Genomic DNA, 19127 nt, shown 5'->3' with positions numbered 1-19127 from the left:
AGGGGCTCCAACCCCGAGTACACTCTTTCACTAAATCTAAACTCCAATGGCTCCAACCCCGAGTACACTCTTTCACTAAATCTAAACTCCAATGGCTCCAACCCCGAGTACACTCTTTCACTAAATCTAAACTCCAGGGGCTCCAACCCCGAGTACACTCTTTCACTAAATCTAAACTCCAATGGCTCCAACCCCGAGTACACTCTTTCACTAAATCTAAACTCCAATGGCTCCAACCCCGAGTACACTCTTTCACTAAATCTAAACTCCAATGGCTCCAACCCCGAGTACACTCTTTAACTAAATCTAAACTCCAGGGGCTCCAACCCCGAGTACACTCTTTCACTAAATCTAAACTCCAATGGCTCCAACCCCGAGTACACTCTTTCACTAAATCTAAACTCCAATGGCTCCAACCCCGAGTACACTCTTTCACTAAATCTAAACTCCAGGGGCTCCAACCCCGAGTACACTCTTTAACTAAATCTAAACTCCAGGGGCTCCAACCCCGAGTACACTCTTTCACTAAATCTAAACTCCAATGGCTCCAACCCCGAGTACACTCTTTCACTAAATCTAAACTCCAGGGGCTCCAACCCCGAGTACACTCTTTCACTAAATCTAAACTCCAATGGCTCCAACCCCGAGTACACTCTTTCACTAAATCTAAACTCCAATGGCTCCAACCCCGAGTACACTCTTTCACTAAATCTAAACTCCAATGGCTCCAACCCCGAGTACACTCTTTAACTAAATCTAAACTCCAGGGGCTCCAACCCCGAGTACACTCTTTCACTAAATCTAAACTCCAATGGCTCCAACCCCGAGTACACTCTTTAACTAAATCTAAACTCCAGGGGCTCCAACCCCGAGTACACTCTTTCACTAAATCTAAACTCCAATGGCTCCAACCCCGAGTACACTCTTTAACTAAATCTAAACTCCAATGGCTCCAACCCCGAGTACACTCTTTCACTAAATCTAAACTCCAGGGGCTCCAACCCCGAGTACACTCTTTCACTAAATCTAAACTCCAATGGCTCCAATCCCGAGTACACTCTTTAACTAAATCTAAACTCCAATGGCTCCAACCCCGAGTACACTCTTTAACTAAATCTAAACTCCAATGGCTCCAACCCCGAGTACACTCTTTCACTAAATCTAAACTCCAGGGGCTCCAACCCCGAGTACACTCTTTCACTAAATCTAAACTCCAGGGGCTCCAACCCCGAGTACACTCTTTCACTAAATCTAAACTCCAATGGCTCCAACCCCGAGTACACTCTTTAACTAAATCTAAACTCCAGGGGCTCCAACCCCGAGTACACTCTTTCACTAAATCTAAACTCCAATGGCTCCAACCCCGAGTACACTCTTTCACTAAATCTAAACTCCAATGGCTCCAACCCCGAGTACACTCTTTCACTAAATCTAAACTCCAATGGCTCCAACCCCGAGTACACTCTTTAACTAAATCTAAACTCCAATGGCTCCAACCCCGAGTACACTCTTTCACTAAATCTAAACTCCAATGGCTCCAACCCCGAGTACACTCTTTCACTAAATCTAAACTCCAATGGCTCCAACCCCGAGTACACTCTTTCACTAAATCTAAACTCCAGGGGCTCCAACCCCGAGTACACTCTTTCACTAAATCTAAACTCCAGGGGCTCCAACCCCGAGTACACTCTTTAACTAAATCTAAACTCCAATGGCTCCAACCCCGAGTACACTCTTTAACTAAATCTAAACTCCAGGGGCTCCAACCCCGAGTACACTCTTTCACTAAATCTAAACTCCAGGGGCTCCAACCTCCAGTACACTCTTTAACTAAATCTAAACTCCAATGGCTCCAACCCCGAGTACACTCTTTAACTAAATCTAAACTCCAATGGCTCCAACCCCGAGTACACTCTTTCACTAAATCTAAACTCCAATGGCTCCAACCCCGAGTACACTCTTTAACTAAATCTAAACTCCAATGGCTCCAACCCCGAGTACACTCTTTAACTAAATCTAAACTCCAATGGCTCCAACCCCGAGTACACTCTTTAACTAAATCTAAACTCCAGGGGCTCCAACCCCGAGTACACTCTTTAACTAAATCTAAACTCCAGGGGCTCCAACCCCGAGTACACTCTTTAACTAAATCTAAACTCCAGGGGCTCCAACCCCGAGTACACTCTTTCACTAAATCTAAACTCCAATGGCTCCAACCCCGAGTACACTCTTTAACTAAATCTAAACTCCAGGGGCTCCAACCCCGAGTACACTCTTTCACTAAATCTAAACTCCAATGGCTCCAACCCCGAGTACACTCTTTAACTAAATCTAAACTCCAGGGGCTCCAACCCCGAGTACACTCTTTCACTAAATCTAAACTCCAATGGCTCCAACCCCGAGTACACTCTTTAACTAAATCTAAACTCCAGGGGCTCCAACCCCGAGTACACTCTTTCACTAAATCTAAACTCCAATGGCTCCAACCCCGAGTACACTCTTTAACTAAATCTAAACTCCAGGGGCTCCAACCCCGAGTACACTCTTTCACTAAATCTAAACTCCAATGGCTCCAACCCCGAGTACACTCTTTAACTAAATCTAAACTCCAATGGCTCCAACCCCAAGTACACTCTTTCACTAAATCTAAACTCCAGGGGCTCCAACCCCGAGTACACTCTTTCACTAAATCTAAACTCCAATGGCTCCAACCCCGAGTACACTCTTTAACTAAATCTAAACTCCAGGGGCTCCAACCCCGAGTACACTCTTTAACTAAATCTAAACTCCAGGGGCTCCAACCCCGAGTACACTCTTTCACTAAATCTAAACTCCAGGGGCTCCAACCCCGAGTACACTCTTTCACTAAATCTAAACTCCAATGGCTCCAACCCCGAGTACACTCTTTAACTAAATCTAAACTCCAGGGGCTCCAACCCCAAGTACACTCTTTCACTAAATCTAAACTCCAGGGGCTCCAACCCCGAGTACACTCTTTAACTAAATCTAAACTCCAGGGGCTCCAACCCCGAGTACACTCTTTCACTAAATCTAAACTCCAGGGGCTCCAACCCCGAGTACACTCTTTCACTAAATCTAAACTCCAGGGGCTCCAACCCCGAGTACACTCTTTCACTAAATCTAAACTCCAATGGCTCCAACCCCGAGTACACTCTTTAACTAAATCTAAACTCCAATGGCTCCAACCCCGAGTACACTCTTTCACTAAATCTAAACTCCAATGGCTCCAACCCCGAGTACACTCTTTCACTAAATCTAAACTCCAGGGGCTCCAACCCCGAGTACACTCTTTAACTAAATCTAAACTCCAATGGCTCCAACCCCGAGTACACTCTTTAACTAAATCTAAACTCCAATGGCTCCAACCCCGAGTACACTCTTTCACTAAATCTAAACTCCAGGGGCTCCTACCCCAAGTACACTCTTTAACTAAATCTAAACTCCAATGGCTCCAACCCCGAGTACACTCTTTCACTAAATCTAAACTCCAGGGGCTCCTACCCCAAGTACACTCTTTAACTAAATCTAAACTCCAATGGCTCCAACCCCGAGTACACTCTTTCACTAAATCTAAACTCCAATGGCTCCAACCCCGAGTACACTCTTTAACTAAATCTAAACTCCAATGGCTCCAACCCCGAGTACACTCTTTCACTAAATCTAAACTCCAATGGCTCCAACCCCGAGTACACTCTTTCACTAAATCTAAACTCCAGGGGCTCCTACCCCGAGTACACTCTTTAACTAAATCTAAACTCCAGGGGCTCCAACCCCGAGTACACTCTTTCACTAAATCTAAACTCCAATGGCTCCAACCCCGAGTACACTCTTTAACTAAATCTAAACTCCAATGGCTCCAACCCCGAGTACACTCTTTCACTAAATCTAAACTCCAATGGCTCCAACCCCGAGTACACTCTTTCACTAAATCTAAACTGCAGGGGCTCCAACCCCGAGTACACTCTTTAACTAAATCTAAACTCCAATGGCTCCAACCCCGAGTACACTCTTTAACTAAATCTAAACTCCAATGGCTCCAACCCCGAGTACACTCTTTCACTAAATCTAAACTCCAGGGGCTCCAACCCCGAGTACACTCTTTCACTAAATCTAAACTCCAATGGCTCCAACCCCGAGTACACTCTTTCACTAAATCTAAACTCCAGGGGCTCCAACCCCGAGTACACTCTTTCACTAAATCTAAACTCCAGGGGCTCCAACTCCGAGTACACTCTTTAACTAAATCTAAACTCCAATGGCTCCAACCCCGAGTACACTCTTTAACTAAATCTAAACTCCAATGGCTCCAACCCCGAGTACACTCTTTAACTAAATCTAAACTCCAATGGCTCCAACCCCGAGTACACTCTTTAACTAAATCTAAACTCCAATGGCTCCAACCCCGAGTACACTCTTTAACTAAATCTAAACTCCAATGGCTCCAACCCCGAGTACACTCTTTCACTAAATCTAAACTCCAATGGCTCCAACTCCGAGTACACTCTTTCACTAAATCTAAACTCCAATGGCTCCAACCCCGAGTACACTCTTTAACTAAATCTAAACTCCAATGGCTCCAACCCCGAGTACACTCTTTCACTAAATCTAAACTCCAGGGGCTCCAACCCCGAGTACACTCTTTCACTAAATCTAAACTCCAATGGCTCCAACTCCGAGTACACTCTTTCACTAAATCTAAACTCCAGGGGCTCCAACTCCGAGTACACTCTTTCACTAAATCTAAACTCCAGGGGCTCCAACCCCGAGTACACTCTTAATCTAACCTCCAGGAGCTCCAACCCCGAGTACACTCTTAAACTAAATCTAACCTCCAGGGCTCCAACCCCGAGTACATCTGGCCAAAGCGGTCCCGGACTGCCACAACCAATCTCCTAAACACTTAAATAGATCACTTTCCCTAAGAGTCGGCCACAGGCAGGTGAAGGCAGATGACGGGTCAACGAACCCCGGAAGCCCAAATCGGGCTGCTGTGGACTGAGGAGTCCTTGAACCACGAGGTCCTAACGCTGGCGCTCCGTGACCTAACCCTAGGGGTTAGTCATCTTGGTGGAACCTCCAAGAATCTGTCGGAGATTAATCACACCGAGGCATCATTAATACATAGAAACCCCATTTATTACTTGTGCACAAGAGAGAACAATACAACGAGAGCTATTGTACCGTCTCGTAGCAGAATAAACACAGACCTGTTAAAAGCATTTTTACAGCCAATCAGTAAATTTTGCACAAACCTATCCGCTTATTTGCATAAGTTAACTGAACAATCCATATAGTAGTAAATATTCGTTCCCAGCACAACAGGTGTTGCGTTTATGTAAATGCTTACCAAGATTCCGATTACATTCGGCCTGAGAAAGAATAAAATAGAATGTCTCAGGGCTCATCCTAAACTGTGTTCAGACAAGATGGTATTGTTTCTCAAATTTGCAGTATTTTTCTCTTAGGCCTAGACAACTTCTAACTTCTCCGTTAACCCTTTTAGCACTAAATGGCTTCTCTATAGTTGTCTAGGCCACCACACTTCAGCAGTGGATGACTATAAAGCTAATAAATAGGGAGAAAATTGATTATGAGAGTAAATTAGCAAGAAATATAAAAAACAAACAGCGAGAGCTTCTACGGGTATATAAGAGAGTGGCTAAAGTGAATGTGTGTCCCTTGGAGGATGCAACTGGAGAATTGATAATGGGGAACAGGGAAATGGCAGATAATTTAAACCAATATTTTGCATCGGTCTTTACGGTGGAGGACGCTATAAACATTCCAAAGATATCAGATAAGCAAGAAGCTAATGGGAGAAAATATCTTGTAACAGTCTCAATCACGAGGGACAAAGTATTTGACAAACTAATGGGACTAAAGGCAGTCAAGTCACCAGGACCTGATGGGCTGCATCTAAGCGTTTTAAAGGAAGTGGCTGCAGAGAGAGATAGTGGAGGCATTGGTCGAAATATTCCAGAACTTACTAGATTCCGGGAGGGTCCCAGAGGATTGGAAAACTACTAATATGATGCCCCTGTTCAAGAAGGCTGACAGACAAAAAGCAGAAAATTATAGGCCAGTCAGCCTAACATCTGTCATTGGGAAAATACTAGACTCCATTATTAAGGAAGAAATAGTAGCACATTTAGAAAAGCTGAACACAATCAGAGTAAACATGGTTTTGTGAAAGGAAAATCATGTTTGACAAATTTGCTAAGAGTTCTTTGACGTTTTAACAAGCAGAATCGATAAAGGGTAACCGGTAGATGTATTTGGATTTCCAGAAGGCATTTGATAAGGTGCCACATAAAAGGTTATTGCACAAGATAGGAGCTCATGGTATTGGGGAGTAATGTATTAGCATTGATTGAGGATTGGTTAACACACAGAAGACAGAGTCAGGTTTAATGGGTTTTTTCAGGTTGGAAAGACATAACTAGTAGAGTGCCACAAGAATCAGTCCTAGAGCCTCAATTATTTACTATATTAATGACTTGAAGGAGGGGAAGAGTGTAATGTATCCAAATTTGCTGATGATACAAATGTAGGTGGGAGGACATGAGGAATCTGCAAGGGAATAGAGACAGGTTGAGTGAGTGGGCAAAAACTTGGCAGATGGAGTTTAATGTACGAAAGCGTGAGGGGTCATGCATTTTGGTAGGAAAAATTGAATGGCAGACAATTATTTAAATGGAGAGAGACTCCAAAAATGTGCAGCACAGAGGGACCTGGGTGTTCTTGTGCCTGAAACACAAAAAGTTAGCATGAAGGTGGAACAAGTAGTTCAGAAGGCAAATGGAATTTTGGCCTGTATTGCTAGGGGGTTGGAGTTTAAAAATAGGGAAGTCTTCTTACAACTGTACAGGGTATTGGTGAGGCCGCACCTGGAGTACTGTGTACAGTTTTGGTCTGCGTATTTAAGAAAGAATATGCTGGCATTGGAGGCAGTTCAAAAGAGATTCACTAGGCTGATTTCCTGGGATGAAGGGGTTGACTTATCAAGAACAGCTAATTAGATTAGGTCTTTGATTATTAGAGTTTAGAAGAATGAGGGGTGATCTATTGAAACACACTAGATTCTGAGGGGGCTTGACAGGATAGATGTTGAGAAGGTGTTTCCACTAGTGGGGATCTTGAATAAGGGGACAATCATTTAAAACAGATGAGAAGGAATTTCTTCTTTCAGAGGGTAGTGAATGTCTGGAATTCTCTACCCCAGAGAGTTGTGGAGGCTAGATCACTAAAAATATTTAAAGAGGAGGTAGATAGAATTTTGAAATATCGGGAAGCTGAGGGTTATGAGGAGCTGGCAGTGAGAGGAGTTGAGGCCTGGGGCAGATCAGCCATGATCTTATTGAGTGGCAGGGCAAGCTTGTGGGGCTGAATGGCCTACTCCTCCTATTTCTTATGTTTTGTCCGCTGGTTAGGTGTGAGAAACATGTGAACAAATGGAGTGCAGTGTTCAATATAAAGGCAGGTTCCTCAAGTTGCCCACTACTGTTGCAAGATATGACAACAAATCAATGTTAATGGGTAAAGACTGACTTCGTAGTAGACTTCAAAATTGAGATGACCAAGAAGCTGGATTAGCTGTTGAATAGCTACAGCAACATTTTTGAGGACAGCTATAAAAGCATAATCAACGTGGAAGTGCACATCTAAATCAAGCCTATTTCAAGCTGGGCCAGTTCCTTATGCTTTCAAAATCCAGGTTGAAGAAGAGCTAAAGAAACTAGAGCAAAATGGTGTACAAGTGAAAACTGACTATAGTGATTGGGCAACCCCAATTGTAGCACTGTTGTGCCCAAAGCAGACATGTGGGGACTATAAAGTCACATTCAGCCAAGCAATGGTGATAAGCAAGATCCATTACCAACCTCCCAAGATTTGTATGTGGAGTTAGTGAGCTCCAAGCTTTTGATAATGTTGAATTTGCTTTATACTTATGCACAGCTGCAGGTGGATCGAGAGTTAGCAGTATCTCACGATAAACACACTGATGGCTTTATACTCCTACATAAAGCTGCTTGATAGTGTGAATTCTTCTCCAAAAATGTTCCAAATTACAAATGATAGGATTTTGCAAGGACTACTGTAGTGTTTGTACAATTGGAATATTGTGTTGATTGTGACCACAACAAAGGAAGAGAACATTCATGTGTGGGATGAAGTGTTAAAAAGGCTCAATGATCATATGTTGGAACGAGCAAGCTGCTTTTGTGCAATCCAAGGTTGTGTACTTTGGCTTGAAAATCAATGGAAAGGGGTTGCAGCCAGTGAAAGAAAAGATAGGGATGCTCTGAAGCCAAAAGATGTGTCTGAGCAACGTTTACTCAGCATGGCCCAATATTAATCACAATTCCTGCCTGAGCTTACAACGGTGTTAGCTCCATTATATGAATTATTGAAGATGGGAAATGGGAATGGTTTAAAGCACAACAAGAAGCTTGACTGGTGATGCACCCACTGTTCATTATGATACAAATCGTGACCTGATGCTCCAAACTCTGGAGTTGGAGCAGTAATCAGTCATGTGATGGATGATGGACAGGCGAAGTCCATAGCAATTGTTTTGTGTACACTGACCAAGAGTGAACACAACAAAGAACAGATAGAAAATGAAGTATTTGAAATCATCTTCAGAATCAAAAGGTTTCACCAGTTTTTGTTGGGCAGAAACTTCACCCATTATTGGATCATAAACCTCTAGCTATTCTGGGCTTACTGTAGCTAATCTGCAATACCAATGATGACAGTATTATAGTGAGCTGTACAAGTACAACATCAAAAATCGCAGCTTGAAAAAGAATCCTGTCACTCAAACTGTCATGTTTGATATATAAGGACTCAGAGGTAGGCTGCAAAGGTGCAAAATTCACAACAGGGGTACTAGGTGAGGACTTTCTGAACACTGCAATTGAAATTGTAGCTGAAACTCCAAAAATTAGTATTAAAAATCATCTACAGACGTTGAATGGATTAACAGAGTTTGACCAGTGTACAGGTGAGCAAATGAAATTGTTCCACAATCATTGAATGAGTTGTCATGTGAACAAGGCCACACCAAGTGGAGTCATAGAGTGGAGGGACCTAGTTCTTCAGAGAGTTTTCTGGCAGGTTTCTGAACACAGGAATACTCAGTCATGGTCATGGCCTATTTGCCATTTCAAAGCATCCATGTAGATTTTTGTGAGAAGGAATATGATTTCTTGGTGCTCATAGATAGTCACTCAAGTGGATCAAAGTAAACACATCAAAATATCAATACTGAACAAACAATAGACAAGTTACTGTCTATTTTTCTTGTCATGGTTTACTAGAGGAGCTTATCCTCAATTTTGTTCTCTCCATTCCAAAATTTCATTTAGCAAAATATTATAAGCATCTCTCCTCTTTATTACCTGGCATCAAATGGAGCAGCTGAAAGATATATCAGGACAGTCAAAGAAGCATTCAAAAAACAAATTCTCCATAGGTATTCAAAACTCACTATGAGACAGCGATTGACTAATTTCTTGCTGAAGTATAGAACAATTCCATACTCTACTACCGTGTATACACTTGCTGACCTTTAGATGAAAAGAAGGTTAAGAACACATTTGAGTCTGGTTCTACAAAAGCTGAATACAAACTGTAAAGTCAGAAGAGAATGCAGTTCCAGGCAAAATGAGCATGCTTATGATTGAGCCCCCCTCACAATCCCCACAAATATGATATGGGAAATGTAGAAGGGAACAATGTAAGTTGATGGAAAGGTAAGAAATGTTCACAGATCACATGATCCCAGCACAGGATGAACCAAAAGATGAGCAGAATCTATTAATCATGAGCTCAGGAAAGAGTGTGAACCAATTCAGACTTCATTGTCTGATGTACTGTACCAATTTCAGAGAAAAAGCAAGATATTCGGTGAGTATTGAACTGAAACCAAACCATCCAAAACTTGACTCTACACCAAAAGGAGATCATGAAAACTTCATAAACTAGTTACTAAATTTGACTTTTTTAAATTTATCTCAAGAAGAGAAAAAGTAGACCAGCAATTTTTTTTTGAAAAATGGGGAAACAAATAGACTTTAACATAGGCAAATCTGAGGTCATCCATTTTGGACCTGAAATGGTGAAAACTAGAAACAGTGGAGATCCAAATAGCCTTGGGGGTTGAGATACATAGATGATTAAATATTATTAACAGCTACAGAAAATAATCAAAAAGGCTAATGGAGCAAAAATAAAAATAGCTGGAAAAACTCAGCAGGTCTGACAGCATCTGCAGAGAGAAACAGAGTTAACGTTTTGAGTGCGTATAACTCTTCATCAGAACTCAGAAAAAATTCATCAGTTCTGATGAAGAGTCGAATGGACTCGAAATGTTAACTATATTCCTCTCAGCAGATGCTGTCAGCCCTGCTGAGTTTTTTTCTAGCTATTTTTATTTTTGTCTCAGATTTCCAGCATCTGCAGTATTTTGCTTTTATCTTAAGGCTAATGGAATGCTGGCTTTCATGCCTAAAATACAAGGGGGCAGTAGTTTCTTTTAGCATATTTTCACACACTTTTTTCCATTTGGGGAAGGATTCCCAGACTGATTACCAGCCCATTGAATCGCATTATTAATGCTGCTTCTGTGGCCGACAAGTCCTGGCAGCTTCTGGCTCAGAGGCAGGGTTGCTACCACTGTGTCACCAGTCCTCCCACTGGGATAGAAGTCATGTTTCAGCTTTACAAAGTCATGTTTGACCTCACCTGGAATACTGGGAGCTGTCCTGGGCTCTGCACCATAGGAAGGATGTATTGACCTTGGAGGGAGGACAGTGTAGATTGACTAGAATGATAACTGGACTGCAAGAGATTAAACAAACTAGGGCTATATTCCCAGAACTTTAGAAGGTTAAGGGTGATCTGATTGAAGTTTTCAAGTTATTAAGAGGAACAGGGTAGATAGAAACTTCTGCTAGTTAAGGAATCTAAAACCAGGGAGCATAGTCTAAAAATTAGAGCCAGACCTTTCACGAGTAAAGTTGGGATCAATTGTTAAGTTTAAATCTGAGATTCGTAAATCTGACAGTAACTGATATTAAGGAATATGGGCCAGGATTTTTCAAATGGCGGTATTTCCCTTCCTGCCATCCAAAGAGTCAGCGGTGAATGTATCTGTGGTTGGGCACTGCCTGCCCTGCAGCCATTTAACACTCCAAATGTTAACTGGCTGGAGGCAGGGCTTCCGCCCCTCGCTCAGGAGGAAGTCCCGCCTTAGAGAGCTGCCAGTCAATCTGATTGTTTGGCAGCGCTCTAGTCCCTGCAGTGCCAGAAGCTACGGTGGACAGGAATGGGACTGCAAACAGTCCAGGGAGCCTAAGTCCTGGGAGTCCAGGACGTGCTAAGTTTTGGGAGTCTCAGGGAGGAGAGGGATGGTGAGTCCTCGGGGGGTGGGCAGAGGGGGATTAGGGTGTCAGAGAGGCTGGTGGGGAGGGACGGGTGGTGAGGGAGGCTGTGCCGTGATTGGACCATATGGGGTGGGGGGGGGGTGGGCAGAGGCAATGCTAAAAGGAGGCAGCTGATGGAGGTGCCCCTCATCCCTCCGCATGAGACCTGAACCTGGTTTGTTTTCAGGCTTCATTCCCCCGCCCCCGCCGAACTCCTCCCACCAGCCTGAAAATTGAGGCTGGTTGGGAAATGGCCCTTAGGTGATCAATAATTGGCTGCTTAAGGACCAATTGGGGCAAGGGCAAGACATGTCCCAGCATAAAATTGCAGAGAGGTGGGGGAAGGGGGAGGCCAGCACCAAGCTCATCCAAGAAATTTTATGCTCACTCCCCACCTACAAACCTGCTGGCAGGGGAACATAAAATTCTGCCCAGGGTGTTAGATCGTAGATCAGCCATGATCTTGGTTCAATGGTGGAATAAGCTCAAGGAGCTAAATCACCTATTCCTGTTTCTATGTTCCTAATCATCTTTTCAAATCAGCGTTACTTCACTTTCTGTGAGTGAGCCTATTTTTAAAAACTTTTAAGAAAATACACAAACCTATTTTCTGGTTATGTTGTTATACAACAGTGAGATCCTTAGTAAACATTTCAATCAAACCATTTTAAAATGTACCTGCCACTACCCTTGTTACCAAAAGAAACGTGCTAACTTTAAGAGTTCCTCGCAGGCTCACAAACAAGTCTTAATTAGCAGAAGATCTCAACGATCAGTTTGATCTGGGGGCATTTGATTTGGGGGTATAGTCAGTTTTATTGGCAGAGTCCACTTTTAGCACAATACTTTCAAAGCTAACACCAAAAGCTCGCAGAAAACCATGTTACACTGAACGCAATTTGCCTTTAAAATTCTGCAATCTTTTGAGCCAGTTATGGCGATATTGGAGTTGTGCAAGGAAACCAGTGGAAACTCCAGGCCAAGACTTTTAAAAGTATAAATGTCTGATTGGCTCAGTTGGTAGCACTTGTCCTTTAGTCAGAGTCTTTGGGGATTCAAGATCAACTGCAGAAAGTTTAGTGGGTTATTTAGACTGCCATGTTAGCAACTCACCAAGATTAGTTCAAGAGCACTTCCCACTTCTGCAACCCCTGCCATTGAAACGTGTGAAACACCACCACCATCCAAGCTGCTCTCTAGATCATATACCCTATCCTGCTTTGCAGAGTCCTTCAATGTCACTGAGTAAATATCCTGCAATTTCCTACCTAATGGAAGCACCATCATCATCAGTAGAGAACTACAACAATTCAAGAAAAACATAAAAGCATAAGAATTAGGAGCAGGAGTGGGCCATTCAGCATCTTGACCATGCTCTGCCATTCAGTAAGATCATGGTTGCACTTCCCATTAATTGCACTTTCTCATTCTTTCCCCATATCCCTTACTGTACTAAAATCTATTGTTATCGATCTGGAATATACTCGATGACTGGGCATCCATAGCTCTGTGGGCCAGAGAGTTCTGAGATTCGCAACTCTCTGTTGAAACTCCTCCTCATCTCAGTCCTGAATGGCTGACCCATGTTCTAGATTCTCCAGCCAGGAGAAACATCTATTCAGCATCTGCACTGTCAAACCTTCTCAGAATCTTGGATGTTGCAATGAGATCACCTTCATTTTTCTAAACGCCAGAGAATATCTACCCATTCTGCTCAATCTATAATTGCAGGAATCAGCCTGGTTAATCTTTGCTGTGCTCCCTCTTAAGACAAGTCTAACCTTCCTTAGAGATGGGACTAAAACTGTGCTCCAGGTGTGGTGTCACCAAAGCCCTATGTTATTCCAGCAAGACTTCTTACTCTTATACTCCAACAGGTTAACATGCCAAGCTGTACCTGCATGTTAGATTTCTATGATTCATGTGCAAGAACCCCACACCCTTTGAATGCTAATATTTGCTAGCCTCTCACCTTGCAAAGATATTCTGCTTTTCCATTCTTCACTGTCAAAGTGGATAATTTATTATTTCTCTACATTATATTGCATCTGTCATCTTCTTGTAAGCTCAGTTAAACTTGTGTATATTCCTTTGTAGCCTTTTTACATCCTTCTCACAACTTACTTACCCACCTAGCTTTGTGTCATTAACGAACTTAGGTTCACTGGGAACCCTAATCCAAGTCATTGATATAAATTGTAAACAGATGACACACAAGTACTGATCCTAGCTGCATCCCAATAGTAAGAGCTTGCCAACCAAAAATGTTCCATTTATTCTTATTCTGTTTTCTGTTCATTAACCAATTCTCTAGTCCATGCTAATATATTACCTCAATCACATGATCCCTAATCTTCTGTGCAACACGTGAGGCAATTTATTGAATGTCTTCTCAAAACCAAAATATAGCCCATCTACTGAATCCCCCTTATCTACACTATTAGTTATACCTGCAAAAAAACTTTTAATAGATTTGTTAAATATGATTTCTCTTTCAGCTTAACCATTTATGTCTTTCACAATTGGCGGTCTTTCTATTTTCTTTGTTAATGTTTGTTTACTCCCCTCTTTCATTAGAGAATAACTCTTGTATATTCTGCCCATCTGCCTAAGATGTCATTTTTCTCTTATTCTTAAAAGTCTTACAATTTGTTTTTATATTTCTTGCTAGTTTAGTTTCATTCTATTTCTCTCTCTCTCTATCAATTACTAGAGCATGCTTTGCTGATTTTTAAAATCCTCCCAATATTCAGGCTTACTACACCATTGAGAGCTATGATGAGCTGGCACAAAAGAGGAGTTGAGGCCTGGGGCAAGCCAGCCATGATCTTATTGAATGGCAGAGCAGGCTCTAGGGGCCAAATGGACCACTCCTGCTCCTATTTCTTTTGTTCTTATGTATTTTCTAAGTGCATTGCTACCACATCTTTACTAATAAATGCCAACATTTCCCCTACCACTGATGTGAGGCTAACTGGCCCTTAGTTCCCTATTTTCTCGCTCCCTCCTTTCTTGAATAGCGGAGTTACCTTTGCAACTTTCCAATTCACTGGAACCATTCTAGAATCTAGGGAATTCTGGAAGATAAAGAACAATTGATTCATTACTCCTATAGCTACCTCTTTTAAAACAGTAGTATGTAGGCCATCCAGGAGATTTGTTGGCCATTGTTTCCCATTATTTTCACCAGTACATTTTCTTTACTAATGTTAATTACTTTAAGTTCTTCATGTCTTATTAGATCCTTTGTTGCCCATAATTTCCAATATGCTCTTTGTGTCATCTATTTGTTTAACATTTCTATCATTTTGTTTTTCTCCTGTTGCAGCCTCTAAGGGTCCCACATTTACATCTGTTACCCTCCTCCTGTTTACATGCTTGTAAAAGCTCTTCTTCTTCTTCCTCCTTTTCTTCTTTCTTCTTCCTCTTTGTTGTCACCTTCGTCTTCTACATCTTCATCTCTGTCTTCGCCTTTATCCTCCCCCTTCTCTCTGCTACTCCTTCTCCAGCTCCCCACTCTCCTCCCCTTACTGAAATTTCTGGTAACTCTGATAGCTGTCTTATAATCATTTCACTGTAAAGATTGAAAAGATCTTGAGACAGAACACAGCCTTGTCACACTTTTCTTTTTACCTCTTTTCATTCACTATATGCATTGTCTATTCTGTCTGTTGCTTTTATTCCAAATATAAGCCCTGAAGCAGTCTTAAATTTTTCCTTTCTTTGTCCAGGTTACGAAGTATTTCAGACACCTGTTCATGCCTCACTTTCTGCCAAATGTCTTGGTTTAATGTATAAAGTATAGCCAAACATCACGTTGGACTTCTATTGCTCTGTCCATTATAATTCTCAACACCATTTCTTGTTCCTTTTCCTTCTGTAAACCCATTTTGTTCTTCTGATATCTCTGGTCTAATTCTGCTTCGTGTTCTCATGGTAATTCTTAGAATGATTTTGATATGTGACTCATGAAGCAGATTACATTCTGTTGCACCTGGTCTTTTGGATAGTGCTATAAATAGTGGCTTACAAGGATCTCTTGGAATCAAAATTCTTCTAATGCCAATTTCATTTCTATGCATATGTTATTTGGTCCCATAGCTTTACCCTTCTTCATTTCCTTGATCGCTTGTATTACTTCTGTTTTCACGATTGGCAGTCTTTCTACTTTCTTTGTAATGGTTGTTTCTTTCCCTCTTTCATTAGAGAATAATTCTTTTGTATAATTCTGCCCATCTGCCTAAGATGTCATTATTCTCTTATTCTTGGAGGTCTTACAATCTGTTTTTATATTTATTGCTAGTTTAGTTTCATTCTATTTCTCTCTTATCAAGTTCTAGAGCATGCTTTGCTGATTTTTAAAATCCCCTAATACTCTGTTTCTAAAAAGTGTAGTAAGCCAATGTAAACTGCTTCTTTTAATCCAATACTATCTTTAACTTCTGATGAAAGGTCTCTGATTGAAACATGAGCTCCGTTTACCTCTCGACAGATGTTGCCTCACCTGATGAGTTTTCCCACCATTTTCTGTTTTCTAAATTCCAACGTCTGCAGTATTCTGTTTTGTACTATCTTTAGCTTCTGTAGTTAGCCATGGCTATACCACTTTTCCAATTTTTTTTATTCCTCAAGGGAATGTGTATTTGTTAGGAGTTATTTGTTTAGATGTTTTCCATTTACCTGTCATCTTGTCTTTTAATGTCATTTCCCAATTTTAGGTCAGCCAACTCATCTGCAAATACCTCTCAAGTTAGCTTTATATAATTTTAAGACTTCTATTTTAGACTTAACCATACCATTGTCAAAATGAATTTAAAATTCTAGCCCATTATAATTACTCTTCCCCAGATTCTTCCTTAACATAAGATTACCAATTAAACCTGTCTCAGTGCACAATACTATATTTAAAATAGACTGTTCCTTAGTTAGTCCCTCAGTAGGGCCCAGCATCACCTTTTCAGGGTGACTAAGAAATACAACCTTGATTGTTTCAAAACAAAACTGAAGCATTGGGAGATCGTTGATTGAATTTTTGGCTGTAATGATAAACTGAGGTCCAATTTGCCCTCGGAGTTTGACACAAAAGACCTCACGGCATTATTGAAAGAAGGGCAAAAAGTTTCCCAGCTCCCTGACCAAGGTTTATCCCCCAGCCAACACTACCAGATGCAAATGAATTTGTCTTTCATTTTACTTGCTATTTTCGGCATCTTGCTGTACATATGGTGGAAATCATTGAATGTAAGGTACTTGGTCATATGATAAGGTACTATTCAAATGTAAGCTCTTACTTTATTTAGATTGATGTTAAAGTAGTCTCATTTCAGATCTGAACTGGTGATCTACTACTAATTTGTGAATTGGTCACAGTTGCTCACTTTCTACCCTCTGTAGACCGTTATGTTTTGTTAATCTTGCCTCATTTCATTGGTTAATTGTACCCATGCCGTGCCCTGTCTCTTCCCACAGTTCCTCCTCATATTGCCATGTACTCTGAAAATTCTGTAGATTGGGGTCAGTCCAACACATTGATCTGTCATGCTGATGGATTCCACCCTCCACACATCACCATGAAGTGGAAAAAGAACAATGAACCAATGACTGATGGCGACTTCATCACAGAGTACTATATAAAAGAGGATTATTTCTTCCAGAGATTCACATATTTGAACTTCACCCCGAGTCCAGGAGATATGTATTCCTGCCATGTGAATCATGAAGCCCTGGAGGAGTCTGTGACCGTATTCTGGGGTGAGTACAGATTTGATTAAAATAAAAGTAAAATACTGGAAATCTAGAACAAAAACAAAAATGCCTGAAAAACTCAGCAGGTCTGACAGCATCTGCGGAGAGGGATACGGTTGATGTTTTGAGTCCGTATGATCCTTCATCAGAACTAAGACATATAGAAATGAGATGAAATATAAGCTGGTAGAAATTGGTGGAACAGGAGAGCTCGATAGGGGGCCAGGAATAGGTGGAGGCCAAGAAGAGACTGCCAAAGATGTCATAGACAAAAGGACAAACAGGTGTTAACGGTGGTGATATTATCTAAAGGATGTGCTAATGGGGACATTAAGGGAAGCAAGCTAGTGGCAGATGGCCCTAGTGTGGGTGGGGTGGGGGGAAGAGATCGAAATGGGCAAAAAGGTGGAGATGAAACAATAGATCAAAATAAATTTAAAAATAGAGAAAAGAAAAAAATATAGTTGTAAAAAAAAAAATTATAAATTATTGGGAAAAGGGGGATCAGAAAGGGGTTGAGGATGGAGGAGAGAGCTTTTGATCTGAAATTGTTGAACTCAATATTAAGTCCGGAAGACTGTAAAGTGCCTAGTCGGAAGATGAGGTGATGTTCTTCCAGTTTGCATTGAGCTTCACTGGAACATGCAGCAGGCCAAGGACGGACATGTGGGCGTGAGAGCAGGGTGAAGTGTTGAAATGGCAAGCGACAGGGAGATCCGGGTCATGCTTGCGGACAGACCGAAGGTGTTCCGCAAAGCGGCCACCCAGTCTGCGTTTGGTCTCTCCAATGTAGAGGAGACTGCATTGGGAGCAGCGAATGCAGTAGACTAAATTGAGGGAAGTGCAAGTGAAATGCTGCTTCTCTTGAAAGGAGTGTTTAGGCCCTTGGACAGTGAGGAGGGGGGATGATAAGGGGCAGGAGTTGCACCTTCTGCTGTTGCATGGGAAGGTGCCGTGGGAGGGGGTTGAAGTGTAGGGGGTGATGGAGGAGTGGACTAGGGTGTCCCAGAGGGAACGATCCCTGCGGAAAACCACGGGGAGGGGCGGGGGAGGTGAAGGGAAGATGTGTTTAGTAGTAGCATCATGCTAGAGATGGTGGAAATGGCGGAGGATAAGGATGTTTTCCACCTACGATGGTTGACAGGGCCCTCAACCGTGTCCGGCCCGTCTCCCACTATCCCGCCCTCACACCTTCCTCTCCCTCCCAGAACCATGATAGGGTCCCCTTGTCCTCACTTATTACCCCACCAGCCTCCGCGTTCAAAGGATCATCCTGTCAACTCCAGCATGATGCCACTACCAAACGCATCTTCCTTTCACCACCCCCCCCAGCGGCTTTCCGCAGGGATCGCTCCCAGCGGGACACCCTGGTCCACTCCTCCATCACCCCCCTACACCTCAACCCCCTCCCACGGTACCTTCCCATGCAACCGTGGAAAGTGCAACACCTGCCCCTTTACTTCCCCCCTCACCATCCAAGGGCCCAAACACTCCTTTCAAGTGAAGCAGCATTTCACTTGCACCTCCCTCATCTTAGTCTGCTGCATTCGCTGCTCCCAATGCGGTTTCCTCTACATTGGAGAGACCAAACGCAGACTGGGTGACTGCTTTGCGGGACACCTTCAGTCTGTCTGCAAGCATGACCCAGACCTCCCTGTCGCTTGCCATTCCAACACTCCACCCTGCTCTCATGCCCACATGTCCGTCCTTGGTTTGCTGCATTGTTCCAGTGAAGCTCAACGCAAACTGGATGAACAGCACCTCATCTTCCGACTAGGCACTTTACAGTCTACCGGACTGAATACTGAGTTCAACAATTTCAGATCAAAAGCTCTCTCCTCCATCCTCAACCCCTTTCCGATCCCCCTTTTCCAATAATTTATAATTTTTTTACAACTATATTTTTTCCTTTTCCCTCCTATTTTTAAATGT

General features: G+C 42.4%; 1 protein-coding gene across 1 annotated transcript in view; it reads left to right on the top strand.

The window, feature by feature from the left end:
* Positions 1–19127, top strand: part of LOC121291468 (H-2 class II histocompatibility antigen, A-U alpha chain-like) — a 79996-nt gene that overhangs the window by 47167 nt on the left and 13702 nt on the right. The window contains exon 3 of the mRNA XM_041212693.1: positions 16920–17201. Coding sequence (XP_041068627.1) covers positions 16920–17201 — 282 coding nt within the window. The remainder of the gene's footprint in view (positions 1–16919; positions 17202–19127) is intronic.

The sequence above is a fragment of the Carcharodon carcharias genome, chromosome 19 (assembly GCF_017639515.1).
Source record: "Carcharodon carcharias isolate sCarCar2 chromosome 19, sCarCar2.pri, whole genome shotgun sequence".
In the NCBI taxonomy this organism is placed as follows: Eukaryota; Metazoa; Chordata; class Chondrichthyes; order Lamniformes; family Lamnidae; genus Carcharodon; species Carcharodon carcharias.
This window is presented reverse-complemented; position numbering and strand designations above follow the sequence as displayed.